Source organism: Cyclopterus lumpus, chromosome 3 (genome assembly GCF_009769545.1).
Source record: "Cyclopterus lumpus isolate fCycLum1 chromosome 3, fCycLum1.pri, whole genome shotgun sequence".
Lineage (NCBI taxonomy): Eukaryota > Metazoa > Chordata > Actinopteri > Perciformes > Cyclopteridae > Cyclopterus > Cyclopterus lumpus.
The window spans coordinates 14,656,697-14,679,405 of record NC_046968.1 but is presented as its reverse complement, the minus strand read 5'-3'; the positions used below and the strand labels follow the sequence as shown (position 1 = coordinate 14,679,405).

The window sequence follows — 22,709 nt, the reverse complement described above, 5'->3', positions numbered from 1 at the left end:
TCCTGGTCATTTGGCCTTCACATGGCTTCTAAAAGGGATCTTATCACCCGACTCAGGTTTAGACACTTAACCCAACACTGGGCCTAACCCTCGGGCTGCTGGCACTGCCTCACGATTGCACTGCTGAGCTGTGTGACTTAACTTATCTCATCATACCACTCCATGCACCTCAGAGGGTGTCCCAGCTTAACCACTCAACCACATTATAGATTATTGTTTTCTGTTAGCTGTATAGTCAAGGCCAGTGGACAATTTATTCTAAGAAAATGTATACGTTGGGGTTTTCAAAAACTTTGAGCGTTTTGCTAAAGGAGTGTGTCCCTTTAAGAATGCTCTGCAGTGGATATGTGTCTAATTCCAGGTGCTAGTGAACCCTGTGTTTTACCAGGTGCACATCTAGGTCATTACTAAGGTATTTGTTTTCCAGATTACAAAGAAAGGCCCAGGATTACAGACATGTTATCCATGTCCCCTATCTGTCTGTCACGGCATGATCCCTGCATGGAGCCTGAATCCTTCTCCACTGTATGCTCCTGTCTGCTGTCATGACTGCTGGAGATTCCTTAGACCACATCCCAGAGCTACCATGTTGTTTTTTCCCTTCTCCCGTCTCTCTGTCAACAGGGGCTTGGTATGCTGATCAGTGTCAGCTATCCTTAATGGAAGTAGAAGTAGCGGTAATGACATCTCCCTGTTCGCCCCAATCCCTGCAATTCCTCGGGGTTTGGATGGCAGTGTAAGGGAGCAGAGCTGAGTGGTGATTGGATTGTGGAGCATGTGTGTTTGTGGTTGGGGGGGGGGGGATTTAGCCACAGCCATTGGATGCTGGACAGCTTATGGTCTCTCCAAAACATTTACATACAGCCCCACAATTGTGATAATAAACCGTTTTATCATTGGGCTCCCGATCAATAATGCGGCTTCTTAAGGTTTAATATTTCAATGGTATCGATCATTTTAACAACTGTGTTTGTGGTTGGCTTGCCTTAACTGCAACGCTGCAGGGAGTTGTGTGTGCATGTGCGTATATACAGTATGTGTGTGTGGCACCATTCGATTTGGCCTTTTAGGTCATAATTGTCTTGATTGACATAAATCAGTTTCCCACCTTCCAAAAGTTGAGTGATTCTATATTTTCACACAGTACATTGTACAACGTGTTTACTTTCAACAACATTTCCAAATAAGTTGTTGTCAGAGGTTCTCTTTACCACCCTCATCCTGTTACTATAAAACAAATGTAATGGAGTGAGTACAAACAGAAGCGCCAAAAGCACTGTAGTTAGCAGATTCCACTTCCATCCTCTCTTAAGAGAACGTCTGCCTTCTGCAGATATAAATGGGACAGATTTGATAATTAGTTAAAATGAAGGTCCTGGGGCTCAAAGACTTTGATCAGCACATCTCCCCCTTGTCCCTGACCTTTCATTGGACATGTGTCTTTAGCTCTCTCACTTTCTCTCTAGCTCTATATCTCAATCTCACTTCCTCTTTTTCTCTATCCTTCCTGTTAATCTGCAAACTACAGAAACACAGTTATACATACTGCATATCTAGATATTTCTTTTATGGGATTTCGAAATGTTTTACATCTAGAAATCTTCCCAAGGATCATAATCAGTGTGTTTTCTGATTGATTAGTGCCAGACAGTGCACAAAGTGTTCTTTTAGCCTTTCTGCATTCCTCACTTTGGGAAAGTCAGCACGGCATGCAAAAGGATGTGAAGATCGATGTCAGACTGTTGCAAATCATTCAATATCCATGTCTGTTGGTCTAAAATTGAGTGAAATAGGGGATGTGTATCTAAATAATCTGATAAGAATTTGAAAGACACGGATTGAAGTTCTCTGTCTCTCTCTCTCTATCTGTCTTGTAATTTTACAGAAACCCCAGTGTGTACTTGGTTGCCTGGGGGCGGATGTTAGCTTGTGCCCAATAGCCGCTCTCTGATTATACATCAATACCTTAATTCCAAGGATAATTAATGCTCTTATACATTACAAAGCTTTCTAAACAAACCACGCGGGACATAACAGGAAAATAATACAGGGCAGTCCTTCAGTGTGGTTTGTAAATGAAGAAAGATAGCCTGTGGCTGACGTAATAAGAACTTAATTTTGCAGTAATTAAAATAGCCCATGCTTTGTTTTATTCTTAATCTGGCATTCCTCAGAAACCTGGCTGTCATCTTCTTTTTAGTATCACTCTTAAAGTTCCAGTGCAATGTTTTGCCAAATGTGTTTTTCTATCCAAAAACAGTAATACAACTGTCTCTACCAGCATGCATGTTTAAATAAAATGTATTTTGTCTGCTCACTCTTTATATCTTCCCCTGTACTGAGTTTTGAGTGAAATTATATGAGCCTTCTCACATTCATAGAGAATGTGAGAATCCCCCCCCCCCAAAACCGCCCCATGGAGGTTGCTAATTGGTGGGAGATGGGAGCTTCCTGCTGTGTGTTCGCTGCTTCCCTTTGCTTTGCCACCCCACCAGTTCTTTCACCACCACTCTGATGAACCCAGTAATTAACCCACAGCTAATTAACTACTTCTAATTACACCAGCACGGTGTGTTTCTATCACACCCTCCAAAACTGAGGAAAGATTCTAGTGCCATGTGTAAATCCCCTCTAGAGGGTCTTGGAAGTTAGCTGAGCTCCAATCAGATCACCATCTGACTGCCCTGTGCATGAGAACCACAGTTACATACAGTTCTGCACATTTCACTGCTGCTCTGTCTTAAATCACTTTTCTTCTGTTCTGCAATATGGAATGGATTAGCAGAATTTGATGGTGTTGCGTAAAGGGTAAAATCATTTCCAAGGTTCTATTTCAAGTCTATTAACAAAGGAGGCAATTGATACTACAAACAAATCAATTTTCCTTTTTTCGGGCCAGTGTTACTAGTGCAAAATGGTTACGGAAATTGAATGCTGTGAAACTAAAACAATCAGCACGTTGCCTCCTTTGGGTTGCTCATATTGTAATCAGCAAGGATTATGTTAGGTGTAAGTGATACATTTGTTCCAACACTTGTCTAAAGCATACAATACACATGCAAGACAATATTAATAAAAGCTGTGTTCTGCAGTCTTATTCTCCAGCCCATACTGCTTCGAGGTTTTCACTGGCTGTAACATGACAGAAGCTACAGGCCTCAGTTTTGCTATCTCTGAGAAATACTCCCAGACATGCCAGTGGCCTGCCCCCCCCAACACACACACACACACACACACTCATGTAAACACACAGCTCTGTTCTTCCCAGCCTCAGACTCAACACAGCCACGGCTATTTCTGTTCCACAGACTGATAGCTCCTACTGAAGATCATTGATTTTACGGGAAGCCCTGTTTACAGGCTGAGTGCCATCGACCTGAGGTGACTTTTTGCCTCCTGCAGTTGGAGCAATACTGGAGCAGCCTTATGTCTGCATTAGCAGAATAACAGACAGAATATTTACGGCACACAATAAACAACAATGCTGCACATGGTTAATTGTCTGATTTACAGTGTTGGAGATCAAAGAGAACAAGAACTCTGTGTACCTAATATAATTATAATGGTGTGTTGTCTCTAGCAGTAGTTGACTAACTTTTTTGGCTCACAACTCCATGACGAAGTTACTGAAAGATGCATTTTCCCTCCATGAACTGTTGTCGCTTTTTATTTCATGAACACTTTTAATAAAGTCAATATTTGATAAATATTAATCATTTTTTCATTTATTTATCTTGATTTTGTACAGTCCTTGTGACAGCAATCTGCCTGTTTACTACCACACTTGCACACTCATATGCTATTTTAATATTTATTGTTTTAGATGTAGGCTAGCAGGCTACAGTCAGTTGTGACAGAGAATAAAGGTAGAGAACAGAGTAGAGAAAGGCAAAAACAGAGTAGAGAAAGGCAAAAAGAGACTCTTGCATTGTCGGAAATTTAAATTGCCTCACTATAAGATCACAGTATTAAAACCAGAATTGTATAAGCCATGTTTGGAATTAAAATGGACTTGTGTTTAAGAGTGCAATGCATGCCCCCCTTTATTGGTGATTAATTGGAACAAACCTAGGAGATAAACCCGCCTCACACTGCCTGAGGACTACAATGGTTCCCCCATCAATGAGCATGTCCCTAGTGCAACATCAAAGGCCTTCCCCTGCTTTATCAATAAGAACCCTTCCTTCCCACATCTTCCTGTAACTTGCTTAGCGTTCACGCCATTGATTTTCCAATAAGCGCCCCTTACCCTGCGGTGGCTGGCCAAGCTCTGTGATGGCTCAGAGACCAGACACAGACAGGCAACATCACTGAGGGACAATTGAAAATCAGATCTGGTGTAATGTTAGGGGTCCTCTAGGTGTATTAGGACACTGTGTTCTCCCATTTCAAAGAGGTGTTTCCTCACTGCTGACGTGTATGCGAATACGAATAAGGGTCAAGCTTGCATCATACAGTATTCACAGCGAGGGTTGAGTCTGACCTATTTCCCTCAGGAAACCCTGGAGAGCAGGGTCCTCTGGAGGCAAGGCCAGGCCTCCAGGCAGGTGATCAGGCATGCTTATAATCAGATGGTTCCTTAGCCTTTAATTCCTCCCTCAGTTGGCCGGTAAATCCCAACTAATGAAAGGACCCATAACTTATAACTTATCTCATTTTCCTTCCCTACCAAATGACATCCAGACCCACTCTGACAGTATACATTATAGGACTGAGACCTTTTCACAATATTCAACCTTATCTGCTTTGTTAGGGTGGTGGGAGGAGGTGGAGTATGACTTATTTTTATTTTTTTTTCTCAAAGGAGAGATAAAGAAAGAGCAGGGGGGACCATGGTATAAAGCCTTTGAAGGCAGGTGGCTGCAGGAGTGTGAGTTCTACCGTCAGGAGCAGTGCGTTGGCATGCTCTCCCTCAGATCAGCTCAGGAATCCAGCCTTTTCTTCCCTCTGATTAGCTTGTATTGTCAGCTAAGGCTTGTTTTGGCTGCATACAGCCTGCTTATTGTCAACTCAGTGGGCCCACATTCAAAATTACAACACAACACAAGGGCAGAAGCCATGGCAGGAGTACTTGTTTTGTACAATCAGCACTAATGCCAGTATGCAAAAGAAACTTAGAAAACTTTATTACAGTAACGTATTACAGTATATAACCTTGCATTATACCACTCAGCAGTCGTCACTTTTAGTGAGCTGCTCCATCATTCTGATTTGTGGTTATTAACACAGTCAGCACACAGAGACACTGGCCTTCTTCACTTCCCCTCTTCCTCGACCGCGTCTCTTTGTCTGTCTCCCCGACTTGTTTAGGGCCTCCCTGAGATTAAAGCTTTTCCTGCTTTAAACAGGTGTCACTGAGCCAGGCAGACCTCCGAGAGACAAACAGCATTGTATCAGTTGGCCCATCTGCGACTTGCCGACTCCAGACAATCCCATTGCTCATCAGTAACCACTGCAGGTTATTGAATTACACCATCTTGATTTTAAAGGGCAATCCTGTGTTCTGTAAGCAGTGGACACACCACGCTGGCACAGAGCTCCAGCACTGATCAAGAGTCATTGTGTTATCCTGTCTACTGCTAATTGCTTCAGGTATCTTACAGCAGTAATAGGAATGGATGGGAACATACACTTAGTACAGTACACTGTATTCAGACTCAAGACCATGCAAAGATGAGAGTAGAGAACGCTGGAGGTCATTGTGAACTAACAATCTTAACTAGTAGTTGTGCATATGGGCTCAGTGTTCCCAGGCTTGGTCGTGACAGGCAGTGGAATCTGGAGGAGGGGTTGATGGACTAGATTACAGGAACAAGGTGTGAAACACTCTATGCTCAGACAGGACACATGGAGATTTACTCCTATGAGGCTGTCCTTTTAGGAAACTCACATTTTCAGCTTTTCCCCCCATTTCATTTTGTACAGTTTAACCAGATGCTTTTACTTTGAAGAATAATTGTCTGTTTTGACATGTGGCGTGTTTTTTTTCTTGCATTACTCTCGCTGCCCTCAGTCTATTTGTGTGAAATGGCTGTTGAGCTCATAGCCTCTTATTAATGGAGCAGATAATAAATACAGACCAGTAGGGCTAGTATCCCCTCACTCAACATGGCAGCCGTCTATAAATCATGTCTGGCTGTATAAAGCAATCTTGTTAATAAGCCAGCCAGTCTAATATCTTTCATTTTGTATGCAAAGCAAGGGAAGGGTCATCGGGGTTGGCTTCTGTGGTGTGTAAACAAAACAATCAGGTGGACCATACTGACAGAAAATGTCCCGGGGTATTTATGACAATAACATCTACATCATCTTTGCAGTCATATTATAAATGTAACCAATACTATAGCTTTATCATTATACTACCTCTTTCGTTATTGTTACTTTGCCATCAATATGCTCTTCTGGCCTGCTATTGTTCATTCTGAAGTTCACGTACAAAAACACATCTTTAAAATGGAGGTCCATTATTTTTTTAAGTTTAAGTGCATATAGACTGGGGAGGTCTCAGGTATCTTGTGTTGGAGGCAAGCTTCATCAGACATTCATGAAAGGGCAGACAGACATTATCAACCTATCCGCTCCCTCAGTGGTTAATATGTTAGGGTGTGGGGGTAGACTGCATTCTGATCACAGCTGAAATTTGCATCTCTAAGTAAATAAGTAAATAAATCAAGTGCAAGCAGTGAATGTGCTAATCAACCGGGACATGGCAGTGAGCTTGGTGCCGGGAAACTTTGCTCATGTAATATTCAGTACTGTTGGGTTAAAGGGCAGCCCAGAGTTATTGGTTTCAGCCCGATTGCTCCCTTTAATCAATGTTGGCTGCATCCCTTTAATAAAATTATTAGCTCAGCAGTATCTTGTGCTATCATTTTATCTCTTCTGCACTGTAAATTGCAGCCTGTGTTGGGCCTCTCAGATGCTCTGGTCATGGTCAGCTCCCGAAAGCTCAGCTCCCATTTATTATTTTAGAGGCATTGGATGGCTGGAGTGTTTGAAACCAGTCTGAGTGTAGAGGTTATTGGATGCGAGATCTAAACACAGCTGCAGTGAAGTCCTAACCCAGCTTGTGTATTTTGGGTTCATAAAAAAAATATTTTATTGCTCTTGTTAAAGTTCATACATATCTATATCAATAGAGCAAATGTATTATGTTCGTCTTATATGCGCTGACACAACTTGAAGATGGAATGATAGTAGTGATACTTTCTTTTTTTAGATGCAGTTTTTCCTTTTTCCAGTTATGTAAATGCTCAATGGGCTGACGGGTGGCTTCTCATTGTCTAATTATCTCACAAAGAATCTATTTGATCAATTAAGTTCGCCTGTTTCTCCTTTTTTCTGACTGCAAGTTAATTAAAAACGGATGTAGGATTTGCAGAATATAAGATTAGGGGTGTTGTTTGGAAGGTGAAGATAAAAGATGGTACCTTCCTGATATGGCAGGAAGATGAATCATGGATGGCTTATTAGTGCTTGTCTCAGGTATTGTGTTAAAGTACCTAATCTAGCGTAATGAGCATGGTGTCGTTTTTCCAATTATATCTCAGACTTTTGTCTTTGACCCAATGCAATATACATTTGATTTTCTTCTTATATGGTTCCTATGTATAGTGTCTCTTTCATATCTTCTGTATCTGATCTTTTCTAAATAAGCATAGTTATATTTTGGAAAATATAAACATTAATGTTTTCAACATTTACATGGTAATTGACAAGTTGTGTGTGCTTATGTATGTCTCTATATTTACATTTAATACCCACCATACGACAGTATTCTTATCTCATCCAATTTGTGTTTCTGCAGGCCTGGATGCGATGAACGCCTCATGTAGGCATCAGCATGGACAGCTGTGAGTCTCCTGTGGTTTCTGGGACAGACGATGGGCTCGGCTCCTCCCAGCAGCAGCAACCACCACAGCCCTGGAACGATCACTCTAGTTCACAGGTCCCTTGCACCAACCAGGCACCGTCCTTGGACCCCCTGTCTCTCTCTGCTCCCTACCCTTCTCAACCCCAAAATCCTAGTGCTCCTCATGACGGGGTGAGAGAACTGCAGTCCCAACAGCAGCAGCCAAAACGAACATCACCCCAGGCCCACCGTGATAGCTCTGCCACAGGCCAGCTGTATCCCAGAAGAGAAGGTCTTGAGGAAGAAGAGCAAGAAGGAGTAAGCTGTGGAGAAGAGGACGAATCTGAGGACTTGGATGAAATGGAGATTGACAGCTGTTTCCCAAGTCTTCAACCATTCCCTGGGGTGCCAATGGCTTCAGTGGGAGGGGGCATGCCCACTCTTTTGCGACATCAGCCCACACGCCAGCAGGGAGCACCTGAGAGTGGAAGTGAGGAAGGAGAGGAGGAAGAGGAAGAGGAGAGTAGTGATGTGGAGAACCTGGCTGGAGAGATAGTCTACCAGCCTGATGGCTCGGCCTACATTGTAGAGAACCTCAGTCAGTTGATCCAAAGTGGTGGGGGCATGGTACCCGGCCTGCTTCCCACAAACTCTCTCACCAGTGGTGGAAAACCGGGGGAACCTGCTGGGACTTCATCATCAGTCTACCCGCACATTATCAACACGTTCCACATAGCCTCGTCCTTCAGGAAGTGGTTTGGCAATTCAGACCAAGGTTTCCCCAATACCTCAACCATGGCAGGGCTCAGCCCTGTTCTGCACAGTTTCCGTGTCTTCGATGTGCGGCACAAAAGCAACAAGGATTACCTGAACAGCGATGGGTCTGCCAAGAAGTCCTGTGTATCCAAAGATGTTCCCAACAACGTGGATTTCTCCAAATTTGATGGGCTAGCTCTATATGGCAAGGGAAAGCCCATTCTGATGTGTTTTATCTGCAAGCTGTCCTTTGGCTATGTGCGTTCCTTTGCAACTCATGCCGTCCATGATCACCGCATGACACTGTGTGAGGACGAGCGGCAGTTACTAGGGGACAAACAGGCATCTGCCATCATCCAGGGCATTGGGAAGGACAAAGAACCCCTCATCAGTTTCCTGGAACCAAAAAATAAGAGCAATCCTCTGCCACCTACCCTGCTCCCCATTAACTCTGGCCAGAGCTTCTATGGCACATTTAGTGGTGTCCATCTGGAGCCTGGAAGCAGGGGCAGCGAAAGCCTCCTCAACAAAGACTCTGACTCTGGCCTCCACCAACAGCAGCAGCAACAAACCCCGCTTAGCTCAGTCCTCTCTATTGGAGGGCTGAGCATTCCCAAAGCATCCACTCTTACCTCATCCCCAGGCTCTGCCAAAGACTCCAGTGACCTGCCCAAACAGGGAGGGAGAACAGAGGAGCTTGATGGGAAAGAGTTGGCATGCAAGGGGGAGGATGGGGACACTGAGGAACTTGAAAACAAGGCGCACCTATCAGGCCGGATGGGGGGCTCAGAAAAAGAAGGGGAACTGTTATTAGGGGAGGAGGAAGACGAGGTAGAGGCAGGAAGCTCTGCAGTGGCCTGTGTTGGTAACAGTAGCAGTGGCGGGGGTGAAGCAGGGGAACCAGCTGTCCCAAACCAAAGCATTTCCAAATCTCCTTTATTAATGCCTAGTAGCGCTCTCCAGCCTTCTGCCTGCACCTCTGCGGTCAGTTCCACACTCAACAGCAAAGACCCTGCTTCCACTTTCTCCTCTGTCAAGAAAGAGGGTTCAGCTGCGGATAGTGGAGGGAGGACCTCAGAGCTCCTTCTGAGCTTTAACTGCCAGGGGCTCACTGTTCCCACGGCAATGGCGGCAGCTGCCGTCAGAAGGAGCGAGGATGACATTGCTGGAACTTCCTCCTCACCTCTATCCTACAATGCTGCTGCTGATGAAAGTGCCAATCGAGATAGTGCCACAGCTCCAGAACCAAATGATTGCCCGGCAGAGGGAGAGGAGGAAAATGGAGCCCTTCTGCACCATCACCACATGCACCACATGCACCACCATCACCTCCACTCTTCATCTCATGGCCACTCCCACCTCTTTCCAGGGGGTTCCTGTGATTTTACGGGGATGGGCGAGTGTTCACAGAACCATGGGCCTGGTGGCAGCGGAGGAAGTGGGGTAGAATGCCCTAAATGTGACACTGTTCTGGGTTCCTCACGCTCCTTGGGTGGTCACATGACCATGATGCATTCACGCAACTCATGCAAGACACTCAAGTGTCCGAAATGCAACTGGCATTACAAGTACCAGCAGACGTTGGAGGCCCACATGAAAGAGAAGCACCCAGACTCTGGGGGCACCTGTTCGTACTGCACCAGTGGACAGAGCCACCCTCGTCTGGCTCGTGGAGAAAGCTATACCTGTGGATACAAGCCCTTCCGGTGTGAGGTATGTAGCAAAGAAATGTGGCAATACTCAAATCATTTTGTTGTTGGGCCTTTTTAGGCTTTTGTAAGATGTAGTATGTATGATATTGTAAAGTATGTAACATATGTATCAGTTTTATGCAGTTCAAGAGAAAATTGTCTTTATATTCTAGGTGTGTAACTACTCGACCACCACTAAGGGCAACCTAAGCATCCACATGCAGTCTGACAAGCACCTAAACAACATGCAGACTCTGCAGAATGGTGGCACCATTGGCTCAGAACAGGTATTTGGACATACCCCAGGAGGAGTGGTGGCTGTCCCCTCAGTGACCCAGGCCAGTAGCCATCACCCTCCCCACCACCATCCTCCACAGTCCTCCACCCATATGGCTGGACCGTGTGGGGCCCCCTCCCCAACCAAGCCTAAGAGCAAACCTACTTGGCGGTGTGAGGTATGTGACTACGAGACCAATGTGGCACGGAACCTGCGCATCCACATGACCAGCGAGAAGCACATGCACAACATGATGCTACTCCAGCAGAATGTGACTCAGATGCAGCATGGCCGGCTTGGCTTGGGAGCCATGCCTTCTCCCTCTGAGGCTGAGCTTTATCAATATTACCTGACCCAGAATATGAGCCTTCCACCAGGCCTCAAGATAGACCCAGCTGGAGCCGAGGCCCAGTTCCTGATGGGGAGCTTTCACCTGGACCCCAACATGGCCGCCCTAGCCCCTGCACTTGGTGAGCTCCATTCTGCCTCTTTTGCTCTCAGAATGCCCCAAGTTGCCACAAAATCACCAATTTCAGTTGAGAGATGTTTCTTTTGATTGATCTTTATTCCGAATGCATCACTTTACTGGAACATAGAACATCAATGTAATGTACACACAAAATGATGAGCAGTAATATGCACATATTGGCCGTCTCCACTGCTACATATTTACCATAACTTTTTCCTTTTGGCCTGCCTTTCTTTCCCATGCCCTAAGGTATGCCTGCCCTAGTTAACTTGACATAATTCTAACATTTTACAAGCAGAGGGTTACAGAAATAAAGGGGAAAGGTGAAATAAAGATAGCAGCACGGAGCTTACCCCAGACCCTCTCCATGTTTCCTTACTGTTAGTGGATTTGCAAATAGTCCTCACGACAGTAGGCCTATGCTCAATGCCTTAATCTTACATCCATAGAAAAACCATATTGTGCAAATGCCAGTCTACCAGTTACTCTCATCTACAAATAAACTAGCTGTACATTCAGCTATATATGTGCCAAGTAGCACACAGAAGCCCAGAGGCACTTTGTTTTTCCTTAACAAGAAATCTAAGTGACACTGTATCGATTTGATTATGACAGAATTTCAAAGTTCAATCTTTTTTGAGCAAAATCACTTTTGCTCAAGAAAACTTCTATTTTCTCAGGCAGCCTCAGTCGTTATTCCCAAACTGTTGCTGAAATTCACCACTGGAGTTCTCCACTTTTTCCAAATTTGTAATTGCAGCTATAAATTTGATCTTGGTCAAAGAAGGGAGGTTAGAGGGCTCAGCAGAGTGTTTGGTGCACCAGTTACAACCCCAAAGCTTGTACAGACTTGTCTACAACTGTCACTAGTTCAAAGACACAAACAAGAATTGATTGCTGTGACTAATTTATGTTCCCCTCTGCCATCTGGTTCATGTTTTTGTGAGGTGTAATAAGCATGTTACAAGGGAAGCAATGATGACACAGTCTGGGCCCATAAACGACAGTGGTGTCATCCTTTGTCACACTTTAAGAAACTCTTAAAGCTATCGTTCACAAACACTGATAATAATTCTACAGTATGATACACAGTGTTCAGTAAACCTCTTGAAAGATTCTGCCATCACAAGGAGAACTCAGACCAGGTGGTTAAAGTTAGAGGTGCACTTTCATGCTCTCACTGTGGATTTCTTTTACTTTTGCGTGTATTGCTGAAGCGATAGATACCAAATGTTGACCTCACATGATCTCAGCCTCTTGGTAATCCTCGTCCCAAGACTCAGCTTCTGTAGTTAAAGGAAGATATGAGATGGAGTGCAAGAGAGTAAAAGCGAAGGGAGGGGGATGTGACTTTTAGCTATTTGTGCTGGAAATTGTTGTCTCACGTTGACCGTGAAACAGCACAAGAGTCACACAGATATTCACTTTAAAACATCAGGATGGGTTCACATTCCTGGTTTCTATATATAAAAAAGAAAACCGAAGCAAAGCTACAAATCCAGCTCTCGGTTCTACTGTTCTACAACAATAATTTAGTGAGGAACATGATCCAGGTCTGTGGTAAATCATTGAATCTGCATAGTCATGGAGCATGAGAGCCAGGTAGAAATGAGAGATGCAAGGTGCAGGAAAAGACAGTACCTCTAAGCGAGGGAGAGTTTAAGATGACTGGGAAGCTTGGCCTGTGAGTGATTTCAAAGGGCTTCTCAAAGGTCTCCCTCTCCTATAAAAACTCAGGTAATGGAGAAAAGTCCAAGAGCAGGCTGCATACTGCAGCAATAAATAAAAAGGAGCTGCTGGAATTAATTTAGTGTAAAGCCAGGCGGGGTCAAGCCTGCATGCTCAGGCTGGGCAGTGAAAGATTAAAGATCAGCAAGCAAAGGCTAAAACTCTGGTTGCTCTTACCTCATATCTTTTGAATTATTTTTTTTCAGCCTTCCCAGACTGTATAGACTTCAGTTCTGTGGTTGCTGTCATAGGATATATCCGTGCCTTTTTTCCCCCCTCTTCATCGTACGAAGCAGAATTAATCTGTTAGGTGTCCATATTGATTTAGAGGCAATCCGGAACGAAAGAAGCAAAAGAATTCAAGCAGAGAAGGATTTTTTAAATATTATTATTCAGTGAACGAGGGCAACGGATTTGATTTACAGTAATGTGTGCTTGGGAACTCCTTAGTTCTTCAGTAATGATAAAATAACTTGCTTTTTCTGTGGCGCTCATGGCCTCTCGAGTTGATTTACAGGCAGGCCATGAAAGTGCACCTGCCCAAACAGGGCAGTGTGTTCGCTCATTATCTGGCAGTGTGAGGTTTTGGTCTTTGGGTTTTGATAAAGTCCAGGCTTTGTTCTTTCTCAACCCAAAGCAAGGATAGCTAAAGGGCCATAAATACATATATGCACATTATCCTCCATACAATATCATACCGACCAACATAGTGGGTTTGTTCAAAGTTGAACAGAGATGTAAAGAGAGATACAGTGATTTTTATAAAAGGAACTGTGATTTTGACTGTAAGCTTTGAACATGCCTAACACAATTTTAAGTGTATGTATGCAGCCCTCTAAATATCTTTCTTTCCTCTTTTCCCCTTTCTTTTGTCTCTCTTTGTGTTCCATGCGCATCGTAGTAGGTGGGGAGATCCCTATGGACGTGCGGCTAGGAGGTGGGCAGTTGGTGTCCGAAGAACTGATGACCCTCGGAGAAACTTTATCACAAACCAGCGACCCCTCCCTCAAGCTCTTTCAGTGCGCCGTATGCAACCGCTTCACCACTGACAACCTGGATGTGCTTGGCATGCATATGGGAGCTGAACGCAGCCTACCGGAGGAAGAGTGGCGCGCTGTGGTGGGCGACTCTCACCAGTGCAAGTTGTGCCACTACACCACTCAGCTTAAGGCCAACTTCCAGCTACACTGCAAGACAGACAAGCATGTGCAAAAGTACCAGCTTGTGGCCCACATCAAAGAAGGGGGCAAAGGCAATGAATGGCGCCTGAAATGTGTGGCCATAGGCAACCCGGTGCACCTGAAGTGCAATGCCTGCGACTACTACACTAACAGCCTGGAGAAGCTGAGGATGCACACAGTCAATACCCGCCATGAGGCAAGCCTCAAACTCTACAAGGTTAGTGGTCCTCAAGCTCCTTTCTCACAGCCACCACTCAACCTTTTCATGACAATTTTCATTATATTGCCAGGAGAAGTGTGTTTGTCATATTTGGGAGGATTTATTATCCAAAATGTGTCCTTAATCTTCTGGCCGCTAACTTGATATCTTTTCGCAAAACACATAAAGGTTCAAGTAATAGTAGGCCACACCACTAAACCAGTCACTTTTCCAGGGCATGAATGATAGCTTTGTTGTGTAACTCTTGCCTTCAAAGCTGTCATATAGCGGCAGGGTCACAGTGCTGACATGAGGAGAACATGGCAGGTGAAGCTGGTTTGGAGGCTTATGGGGGAATCAGTAGGAGACGAATGAAGAAGTGTGAGGAGACAGAGGTTTGGTGCTAATACTCCTCGGAGCAGGAAAGGCTGAATCGTTCTCGACAGCAGTATTGATTTTTGCTGGACTTGGAGCTTCACCTTCTCCTCTAATCATTCCATAATAGCCAATGGATGAACACTCTCCGAACAAATGGCCATAAATCTAACAGGCCTGATTCCACTTAGGTACCTATCCTGTGTGTCTGCGGCTTTGGCCACTCTGCGCTTAACCCAAACTGGCATAGCTGCACACACATACAACACATACAACACATACAACAAAACACTTACAAACAGTGACAGCATATACTCCCTGTCTGTAGGCCTACACTACATGCACATCAACGCAATCTAACATAGAAAACTGTAATATGCACTCCTAGTAGATGTTGCCTTTATTTGTAATAAGTCCACTCCATTTAAGTGTTTGACACTTAAAAAGTAAACAGAAAAAGTATTTAAACAGTGCTATTGCTTGACACCTTTTTGGTATCTTAGTATTTTATAGTGTGACGTCTTTTAGAAATGAGACACTAAAAGGCTGTGAAAAATGTGCTGCTTCAAGCGTGATGTTTTTAATCACATTAAAAACTAAGGTGAAGTGGTCCATTTTAAACTCCATCAAAAGGGGTGTCTATTTGAAAATCTTCCAGGATTATGAGCGGCTCCTCAGAACCACTGGCATAACAGACATGCTTCCTGTCCACAAAGCCTTGGTACTGCAGTCACAGTATGAGAGAAAGTGTTAAAGGGGAAAGGGTGACGTAGGGGCCAGGGGACACAGGGGGTGTTGAGTGGAGACATTTTCAAATGACCGGGTATTTATAGATGTATAGAAATGCAAATATGCAACACAATCTGGGAAAGTGTTGAGTCAGTTGTGAGACAGCAGAAAAGCATAGCCAGTTATCCTTCTTTTTTCTTCAGCCCATGGTCATCCTCTCCTGGCCTTTGCTGCTGGACTAACTGGCCCACATTCCAATGACAGTATCACATTAGACCAAGGGGCTGGCATACTCACTCTCTCTCTTCCTCACACCTTTTGGAGAGAGAGACCTTTTTTTGTCTCTCAGAATAGGGTACATTTTATAGTACATTATGCTTTGCACTTTACTGTAAGCCCGAAAGGCTGAAGAGAAACATTTTTTTCTCCTTTCGTCTCTCTTTTCGCACAAGTTTTTAAGAGAGAAGAGACATATGTCATACTGCAGCTCAGACTGTGGGGGATTAAATATGTACAACACATCCAGGCATGATCATTTTCTATGACTTAAGCCTCTTAAGATTTCTTAAAACCAATTGATCTTCTGAGTAAGAGTGTGTGCATTTGTCCAGAAATTACCTGCTCTCCCAACCCGAGAATACTGCGATCCTCATAAACTCTCCTTCCAGACACTAGTCAAAAACAGAGATGTTCTGGAGTTGACAAGAATTATTACAATACTTTGACTCACAAATGTGATTAGTAGACAACAAGTACCTGTTTGTGAGGCCTCTTTGGCAGCAAAGGCTCCCCTCTTGACAATGTCACAGTTGTCATACTGCATTTGATTTACAAGCCCGGTAGAGATCCTGACAGGCTGAATCCCACAGTGGCCCACAAGCCTGTAAAACCTAACTTGGTATATTATTCAAAGACGAAACATGGAAAATCACCATTCATGTATTCTTCCCCAAAGAAATCTGATGCAAATAGCACAGTTTTTAACCTTTTTGGGGAGAAAATAAATCATCAAGTCAGCATAAACAGGCTGTATGATGTGGGAGATGCTTGGGACACTTCACCCAAATCAAACTGGTTTGCATTAAACAGGCCCTTTGTGTGCATAGCTCCATATAAATTGGAGCCTGTAATTACTGGAATTAAAAAGGAAGGTTTAAACTGAGGCCTAAGCTGGATGGGATAATTTGAGAGTCTGTGGTATGCGGCCCATATTAGGGCTTTCTAAAAATATCACCCCCACCACCCCAACTATTGGAATGTTCCAAAAGACCGCAGAAAGATCCTGCCAGTCATCCTGGCCACACGGACCAGGATGGGGGAGGGGTGGGGGGGTGATGCTGTCTTCCCTTGTGCTGTGTTCTCAGCTGATACATACCCTTCCTGAGCACCCCTTTGCTCTTGAACTAACTTGTACTTATTCCAATGGACCATAAGGTTTATAGTGGCTCTGCTGACAGCATGATGGCCACCCATCTGCTCCAAGAATGGTCACTCTTAAGCACAAACAGATGAGCCTCTTGCAGACCAAAAATTAGTTTGTATACTCTATGTTTTTAGAACATGAAACTCTCCGCTGAGATTCTCTCTTCTTCTTGAACAAACCCAGCATCCATTCTCCTTTTTCAGTTTGTCTGTACGTAATACTCTGTGTGAATATGATAGCCCTTATACCAGCAGCAGAAGGCCTCAGGACTTGGCTATGTGTTAAGTGTGGAGGTGAGATGAGTGGAGCTAATCCAGCTCCCAGGCCCTGACTGTTCTGGCCAGACAGAAAGGGTGGGACCTAACCAGGCCCAGCCACAGGTCTCAGCTTCCAGTCAAGGGTGGGGGGAAAGGGGAGGAGCATGGGGAGTTAGCTGGCTACCTTCTTTGTCTCGAGGGCCGGTGCAACCGGCGGTAATTGAGATTGATTGGATGTTATTTTTCCTCTTGCAAATGTAGTCCATTAGCTTGGCACATGCATAATCAGTTTAGAGCACAGTTAGCCGAATGTAATCATGTTCCTCGGTGTCTGCTAGCACAAAATCCACTCCAGATGCCGCTTGGCCATGGAAAGAAAGGGAGAAAGTGCCGTCACTATCAGATGGGGAATCTTTAACCAAGGAAGTCTTGACACCCCTCCCTCTGTCTTGGTTCCACTCTATTAAGCACACACATAACTATACAAACTTCTCACCTATCTCTCTCGCTCTCTCTCTCTCCACCTTAGCCACTCAGTCACATCCGCCGTCTGCTCCTCACCTATGAGAACATCGTGTTAAATGGAGCCCAGCGGCTGGCCCATTAAGGCCCATTAACTAACACAATACATCTGTATCTTGGATGAAGTTACTGCTCTTATTTTACACTTCAGTGCAATCCAAAAGAATCAGTGAACACTGAGGAAAGAAAATGTCTCCACTCTGCCGATGGCAAATAAACACAATGAAACATGAAAGAGGCAGTAATGTAAATGAAGGGATTAGTGGTTACATGAAAAGGCATTAAGGTGGCTCGCTGATGATCCTACTCAGCAGAAGCACTGGCTTCTTAGTCTCAGGAATGCAAACTGTGTTGACCCCTGCCCATTAATGATCATTACTACCAGGATTGAATCCAATTCTCTTGGGCTATACAATAGTTTGTTGTTGGGGTACAACCACTAATGGGTCATAGCTATACTCCAGCTCTAGAAAAATATCAATCATATAGAGCTCTTTAGTGTTGTTCAGACTCATGCAGGAGATGAGTCCTGCTGACTAAGACTTAGGCTGACAGGATGACTGATTTCAGTATCCCTGATGAGTTTTCAGACTTTTCTGGAATGTCCCAATAATTCTTGATATTTTTTGGTAGTCTTATCTTGTGGTCAGATGAACAAGCCAATGTTATCACTCTGGCTAACGTCAAGACAAATATTACAGCAAGTATTGTAAGATATCCTCGAGCAAAATGACGTCTAGCGGGAGCCTGGCCTTACCCGCTTACCCACCAGATATTTCTAAGAAGAGGAGGGGTAGGAGGAGGATGGAGAGACAGACAGGAGAGAGGGGATGGGGGCGACAGGAGGGTTGGAAGGATAGATACTCTGCTAATTATCATGGCTAGCCTATGATTGTTCAGTAATAGTGCTCAGTGGGAAAGGTTGCAGCAGTTCCAGGAAGAGCTGAGCTCTGATTTACTGGTACTACCGCTCTAATAAAGCGCTTGCTGCACATCCTGGGAGACAGCCCATTCTCTCCTTTCACATGCACAACCGTGTGAATGCAGAGCAATCTTGAAATCTAAAGTGCCAGCAGATGACAACATAGGGCTCATGAAATGTACCCTTTTAATTGCACAAAGAGAAGTTCTTATAATATGATTCTGTACAAGTGATGTATGTGTGATTTAAGGCATCTGATTTAAGGCATCATACTAAGGAAGTATTTAAATTCTGTATATTCCCCTGTAACACCTCCCCACCTCGGTAACACGGTCATGGCCCTGAACCCCCAGTTGCCCTCTTTGTGTAAATAGTTGAGCTCTAGTGTCTTATCTCAAACTGGCCTCAGTTTCTCTGAGTTGTGAGTGCAACAAGGAAGGAGTGACATTCAACAGAAATCAGGGTGAATTGGAAAGAGCGGTTGTCGGGATGGGGGGGTCGTAGGGTTTAATGTTTAGTAGGGTGCAAGAGTTTCACAACTTTTCTAGCTCCCACCCCTTGTGAAGGCCAGGGTGAGGGGCAGGTTTTGACCCGTGGCACAGCTGCTGCTGCTGATGTTGCTGATTGTATGTGCAACAGCCCTACTGTGGGTGATGCAGGAACTACAGTGACAGTGAAAGACAGCGAAAGACAGGGAGCAGAAAGCTACTTCTACAGGGGAGGCTGGTCTTTTCCCAGCTTTTTTTCATCTGTGTTAAAAGGGCCCAGGTTCTTGGTCCTGGGTCTTTGGTGGCGATAGAGATGTATTCTATGTGTTCATCACACATAGCCACAGGAGGATTAGAGAAAGGGTAACGATGATGTGTTACATCGTCAGCTTGGAGTTGGAAATCTTTGGTCATTGTTTTAATGGTTGTTTGTTTTGATTAGATATTTTTGTTTTTGGACCAGAGCAGCAGTGCACACTTCTGCTAATGCGCAAGGAAGCTGCTGATCCTGTTATCTCCAAGCGGATCAGTGGAAAAGGCAGATTGTTTTTTTCGGGTAGGAAAGGAATAGGGGGCATGGTTCTATCAGTGGTTGTGACTTGGGTTCATAACAGTTCAAGGCAGAGATAAGTTACACTTTGTGTACAGGAGGAGATTTTGTCACTGTAGGTAATATATACAAAATTCAAATCTAGGAGGTACACACTGTGTACCTCCTACCAGATCCCCCTTTTGACAGACAAGAAACAGTTTCTTAATCATAATTGTCAAACTTCCTTAACTCTTTACCCCTCAGTCCACTCTGCCTCTGTCTACGTAATCTGTTCTCCCTTTTCCTATCTTTTGCTGTTGCCTCCACACTATTAATAGACTTGCCAACGAGGTGTGAAGGAGCCACAAAACAAACCAGTATAGCTAGTGAATCAGTGGGTGGTCTAAAATGGGGGTCTGCTTAAGGTTAAATGTCTTTAATCCGACCATGCTGGAAAACTAAACATTCTCCTCAGCTACATCCTCTGTCTGCATGCCCCATCCCACTCATTCTACTTACTCTTCAGCTTGTAAGAAGTTCCTTGTTTCTCACTTGAGACCAAAGTAATGTTAACGTTATTGTCAACACACTGATTCTCTTATTAGATCAACAGATCTAGCTACTATAAAAAAAGAGGGCACAAAAAGCGTTACAGGCTTGATATTGTGTTTAAATTGTGTCATTATGACAAATGGTAAGATAAAGTTATTTCCTTTAAAGTGATTTTAGGAGATTGGTGCAGTACTGAGAGGACAATTACATCTTGGAGAAATGTCTTCTTGCTAAAACTGAAGGGTCTCTGTATCTAATCGGTGTTGTACCTCTGCTCAGCCCTCCTCTATCTTGTCAAGATGATATTACAGGCATGTTGCTTTGTTTTTACCATCCAAACTGTGAAGATGCCAGAGAGATGGTATCCCATTTTTCTTGTCTTCAAAAAGTATAGGATTCCATGTAATCTGGGACCTTTACCATATGCGATGGATTTAATATGTATCTGGCAGTTGAACTGCAGTAAAATGAGACGCCACGTAGACTGAATGCCATACATGCACACAAATAACCCAATTACTATGAACACCCAGACTGAAATGACTGATAATGGCCTTTTCATGTTTTGCAGTTACCAAACTGCCCCCCACTAACCACCTGTATGTGTGTTGTTTGATGGTCAAGTATATCTGGAATTATATGTGTAACACTAATGCTACATTTGGGATATTATTGCTCTAAAGAGCACCTTAACATATGCTCTATTTTTCTGTAGTGTTAGCTGGAAGATGAAAGCTGTTAAATGCAGTTCTAAACACTCAAAGACATCAAATCTAGCTGCTCATGTATTTTGAGTTCATACAAACAAAAAGTGTGGCTATTATGGCTTGACTGAAGCGTCTCACAGGTCTTTTTGCCCAACTGGTCATTACATCTGGTGACCTATAGCCACTGCCCCTAAAATACTAACAGTGGCAATTGGCAGGTAAACACTGCTTTGATAAGGCAAGATGGAGGCTCCTGTGAATCTATGTAGCTCCTAAGCTGAAGGGATGGAGAGAGTGAGGCAGGCAGGCTTACCGGCTCTGTGCCATCAATATATCAGTGGCTAAGCCACCAGATTAATGGCCTCCGAGTGGTCAAGGCCACAAAACTACTCAGCTCTGAGGTCTGTGTTCAGTGGAGCTGTACATGAAAGCAAGGTAGGGGAGGAGGAGGTCTTAGATACCAGGATGAGCACACAGGGACCTCTATTCTGTTTGGTTTGGCCTACAGAGTAGAGTCATGGGACCGATACAATTTACAGAATGATAGATATGTGCCCTGGCTGTTTCATTCCCACTTGTAAGTCCACAATATTACAAGCATTTATAATTATTATAAACATTTTAACTCCAAGTATTTATCACTACATTCAGTTTATAAGCACAACTTGTTGGCGTTGTTGTTTGTTGGAAGGCTGCTTGGTTCAAACTGATGGTTCAACTGCTTTTTCTTTGTTTAAACAAATCTGCAATTCCATTTTATGCTGCATGGTTTATTGTTGGATTGCAAAACTCCAGCAATTTCTCGACTGAATTTCATTGTTGTTAGTAATGGGCTAGAGAGGTGCTGATGCCTGCATGCATGCTAACCTCAAATAAGTCTATTTTGGATGGGTTATATAGAGCAAAATGTGATTGAAAGTGTACAGAAAAATTCAAATCACCACTCTCTGACCACTATCAAGGCTTGAGTAAAGATAATCATCCATCCTGAGGTTCATTTTCTGGGTATAATCTTTTATTTGAAACAGTGGGGCCTCTTTAGTGCCAAGAAAGAATAGCCATCTCTTCCTGAACTTCATGGTACTGGTTGTCCATCCATGTTTTGCGTAATTGCGCTGTGCTTGAGTCCAGGGTTAGAACTGGAAGCTGTAAATCTATCAGTGTTATGCAGACAATGTTTTCTCCAGATGTAGAAGAAAATAATTCATCCTTTTGTAATTAAGCGGTGCAGCCCCGGGTGTCATGCGTTTTTTATTGGGGGATCTGGAAAAGATCATTTTGCACCTTGGTTTCTCATCATGCCTTTTACTCTTCAATACAAAAGATGGATGAAATGGAAAGATGAAAAATGGAAAAAGTAGCAGAGAATAGAATCTCTTGTTTAAACGGCATTTGGAAATGACTATGTGGTGATGTAAGAGGTAGTGATGAGGAGCGTGGGGTGGAGGCACAAAGGGGACAAAGGCAAAGTCATGGAACCAAGGCAATTACATAGTTTCCCTGATGAAGAATATCAGGGAAGAAAATTTCTTTTTTAACCCCAGGAATGTTCCCCAATGTTATCTTTCCCACGGGTGCCATCTTCTACACCTGTGTTCTACTTTAAACGAAGAGAGAGGGGGAGTGAGTTGTGGAAAGTGATAGTGACTAAAGGAGAGAGAGACAGCTTTAAGAGTTGGGGACGAGAATGCTCTTCAGTTTCTCAAGGGCACAGATACTTTATGGCCTCCACATTCCTGCATGACAAACTGATGCCCAGAATAGACAGAGTGGTGTTGGAGAGAAAAAAAGAGTTTAACTACCAAGCCTTTAAGCCCCACCCCAACATATCATCTCTGTTGCTTGCTCACCTTCACCTCACCCTGCTTTGTTTATGTGGCAAACCTCAGGGTCTGACACTTTTCTTTTACTAGTCAAAGCTGGTGAAAGTGAAGGACTGAAGTGCAGGCTTTTGTTCAGCGTAAGCAGCTCCACACATTTTTGTTTTATAAAGTCCTTTTCAATCTCATGATTTACAGAGGCCTCTTTCCTCTGAGCTCACTTCAGAAG

General features: G+C 43.9%; 1 protein-coding gene across 5 annotated transcripts in view; it reads left to right on the top strand.

Annotated features, from left to right (window-relative positions):
* zfhx3 (zinc finger homeobox 3) overlaps nt 1-22,709 on the top strand; it is a 132,839-nt gene that overhangs the window by 38,337 nt on the left and 71,793 nt on the right. For all 5 annotated transcript variants that reach the window (XM_034529652.1, XM_034529647.1, XM_034529648.1 and 2 more), the window contains exons 2-4: nt 7,808-10,321; nt 10,473-11,046; nt 13,675-14,171. In XM_034529652.1, the coding sequence (XP_034385543.1) occupies nt 7,844-10,321; nt 10,473-11,046; nt 13,675-14,171 (3,549 nt within the window). In that variant the 5' untranslated portion in view covers nt 7,808-7,843. The remainder of the gene's footprint in view (nt 1-7,807; nt 10,322-10,472; nt 11,047-13,674; nt 14,172-22,709) is intronic.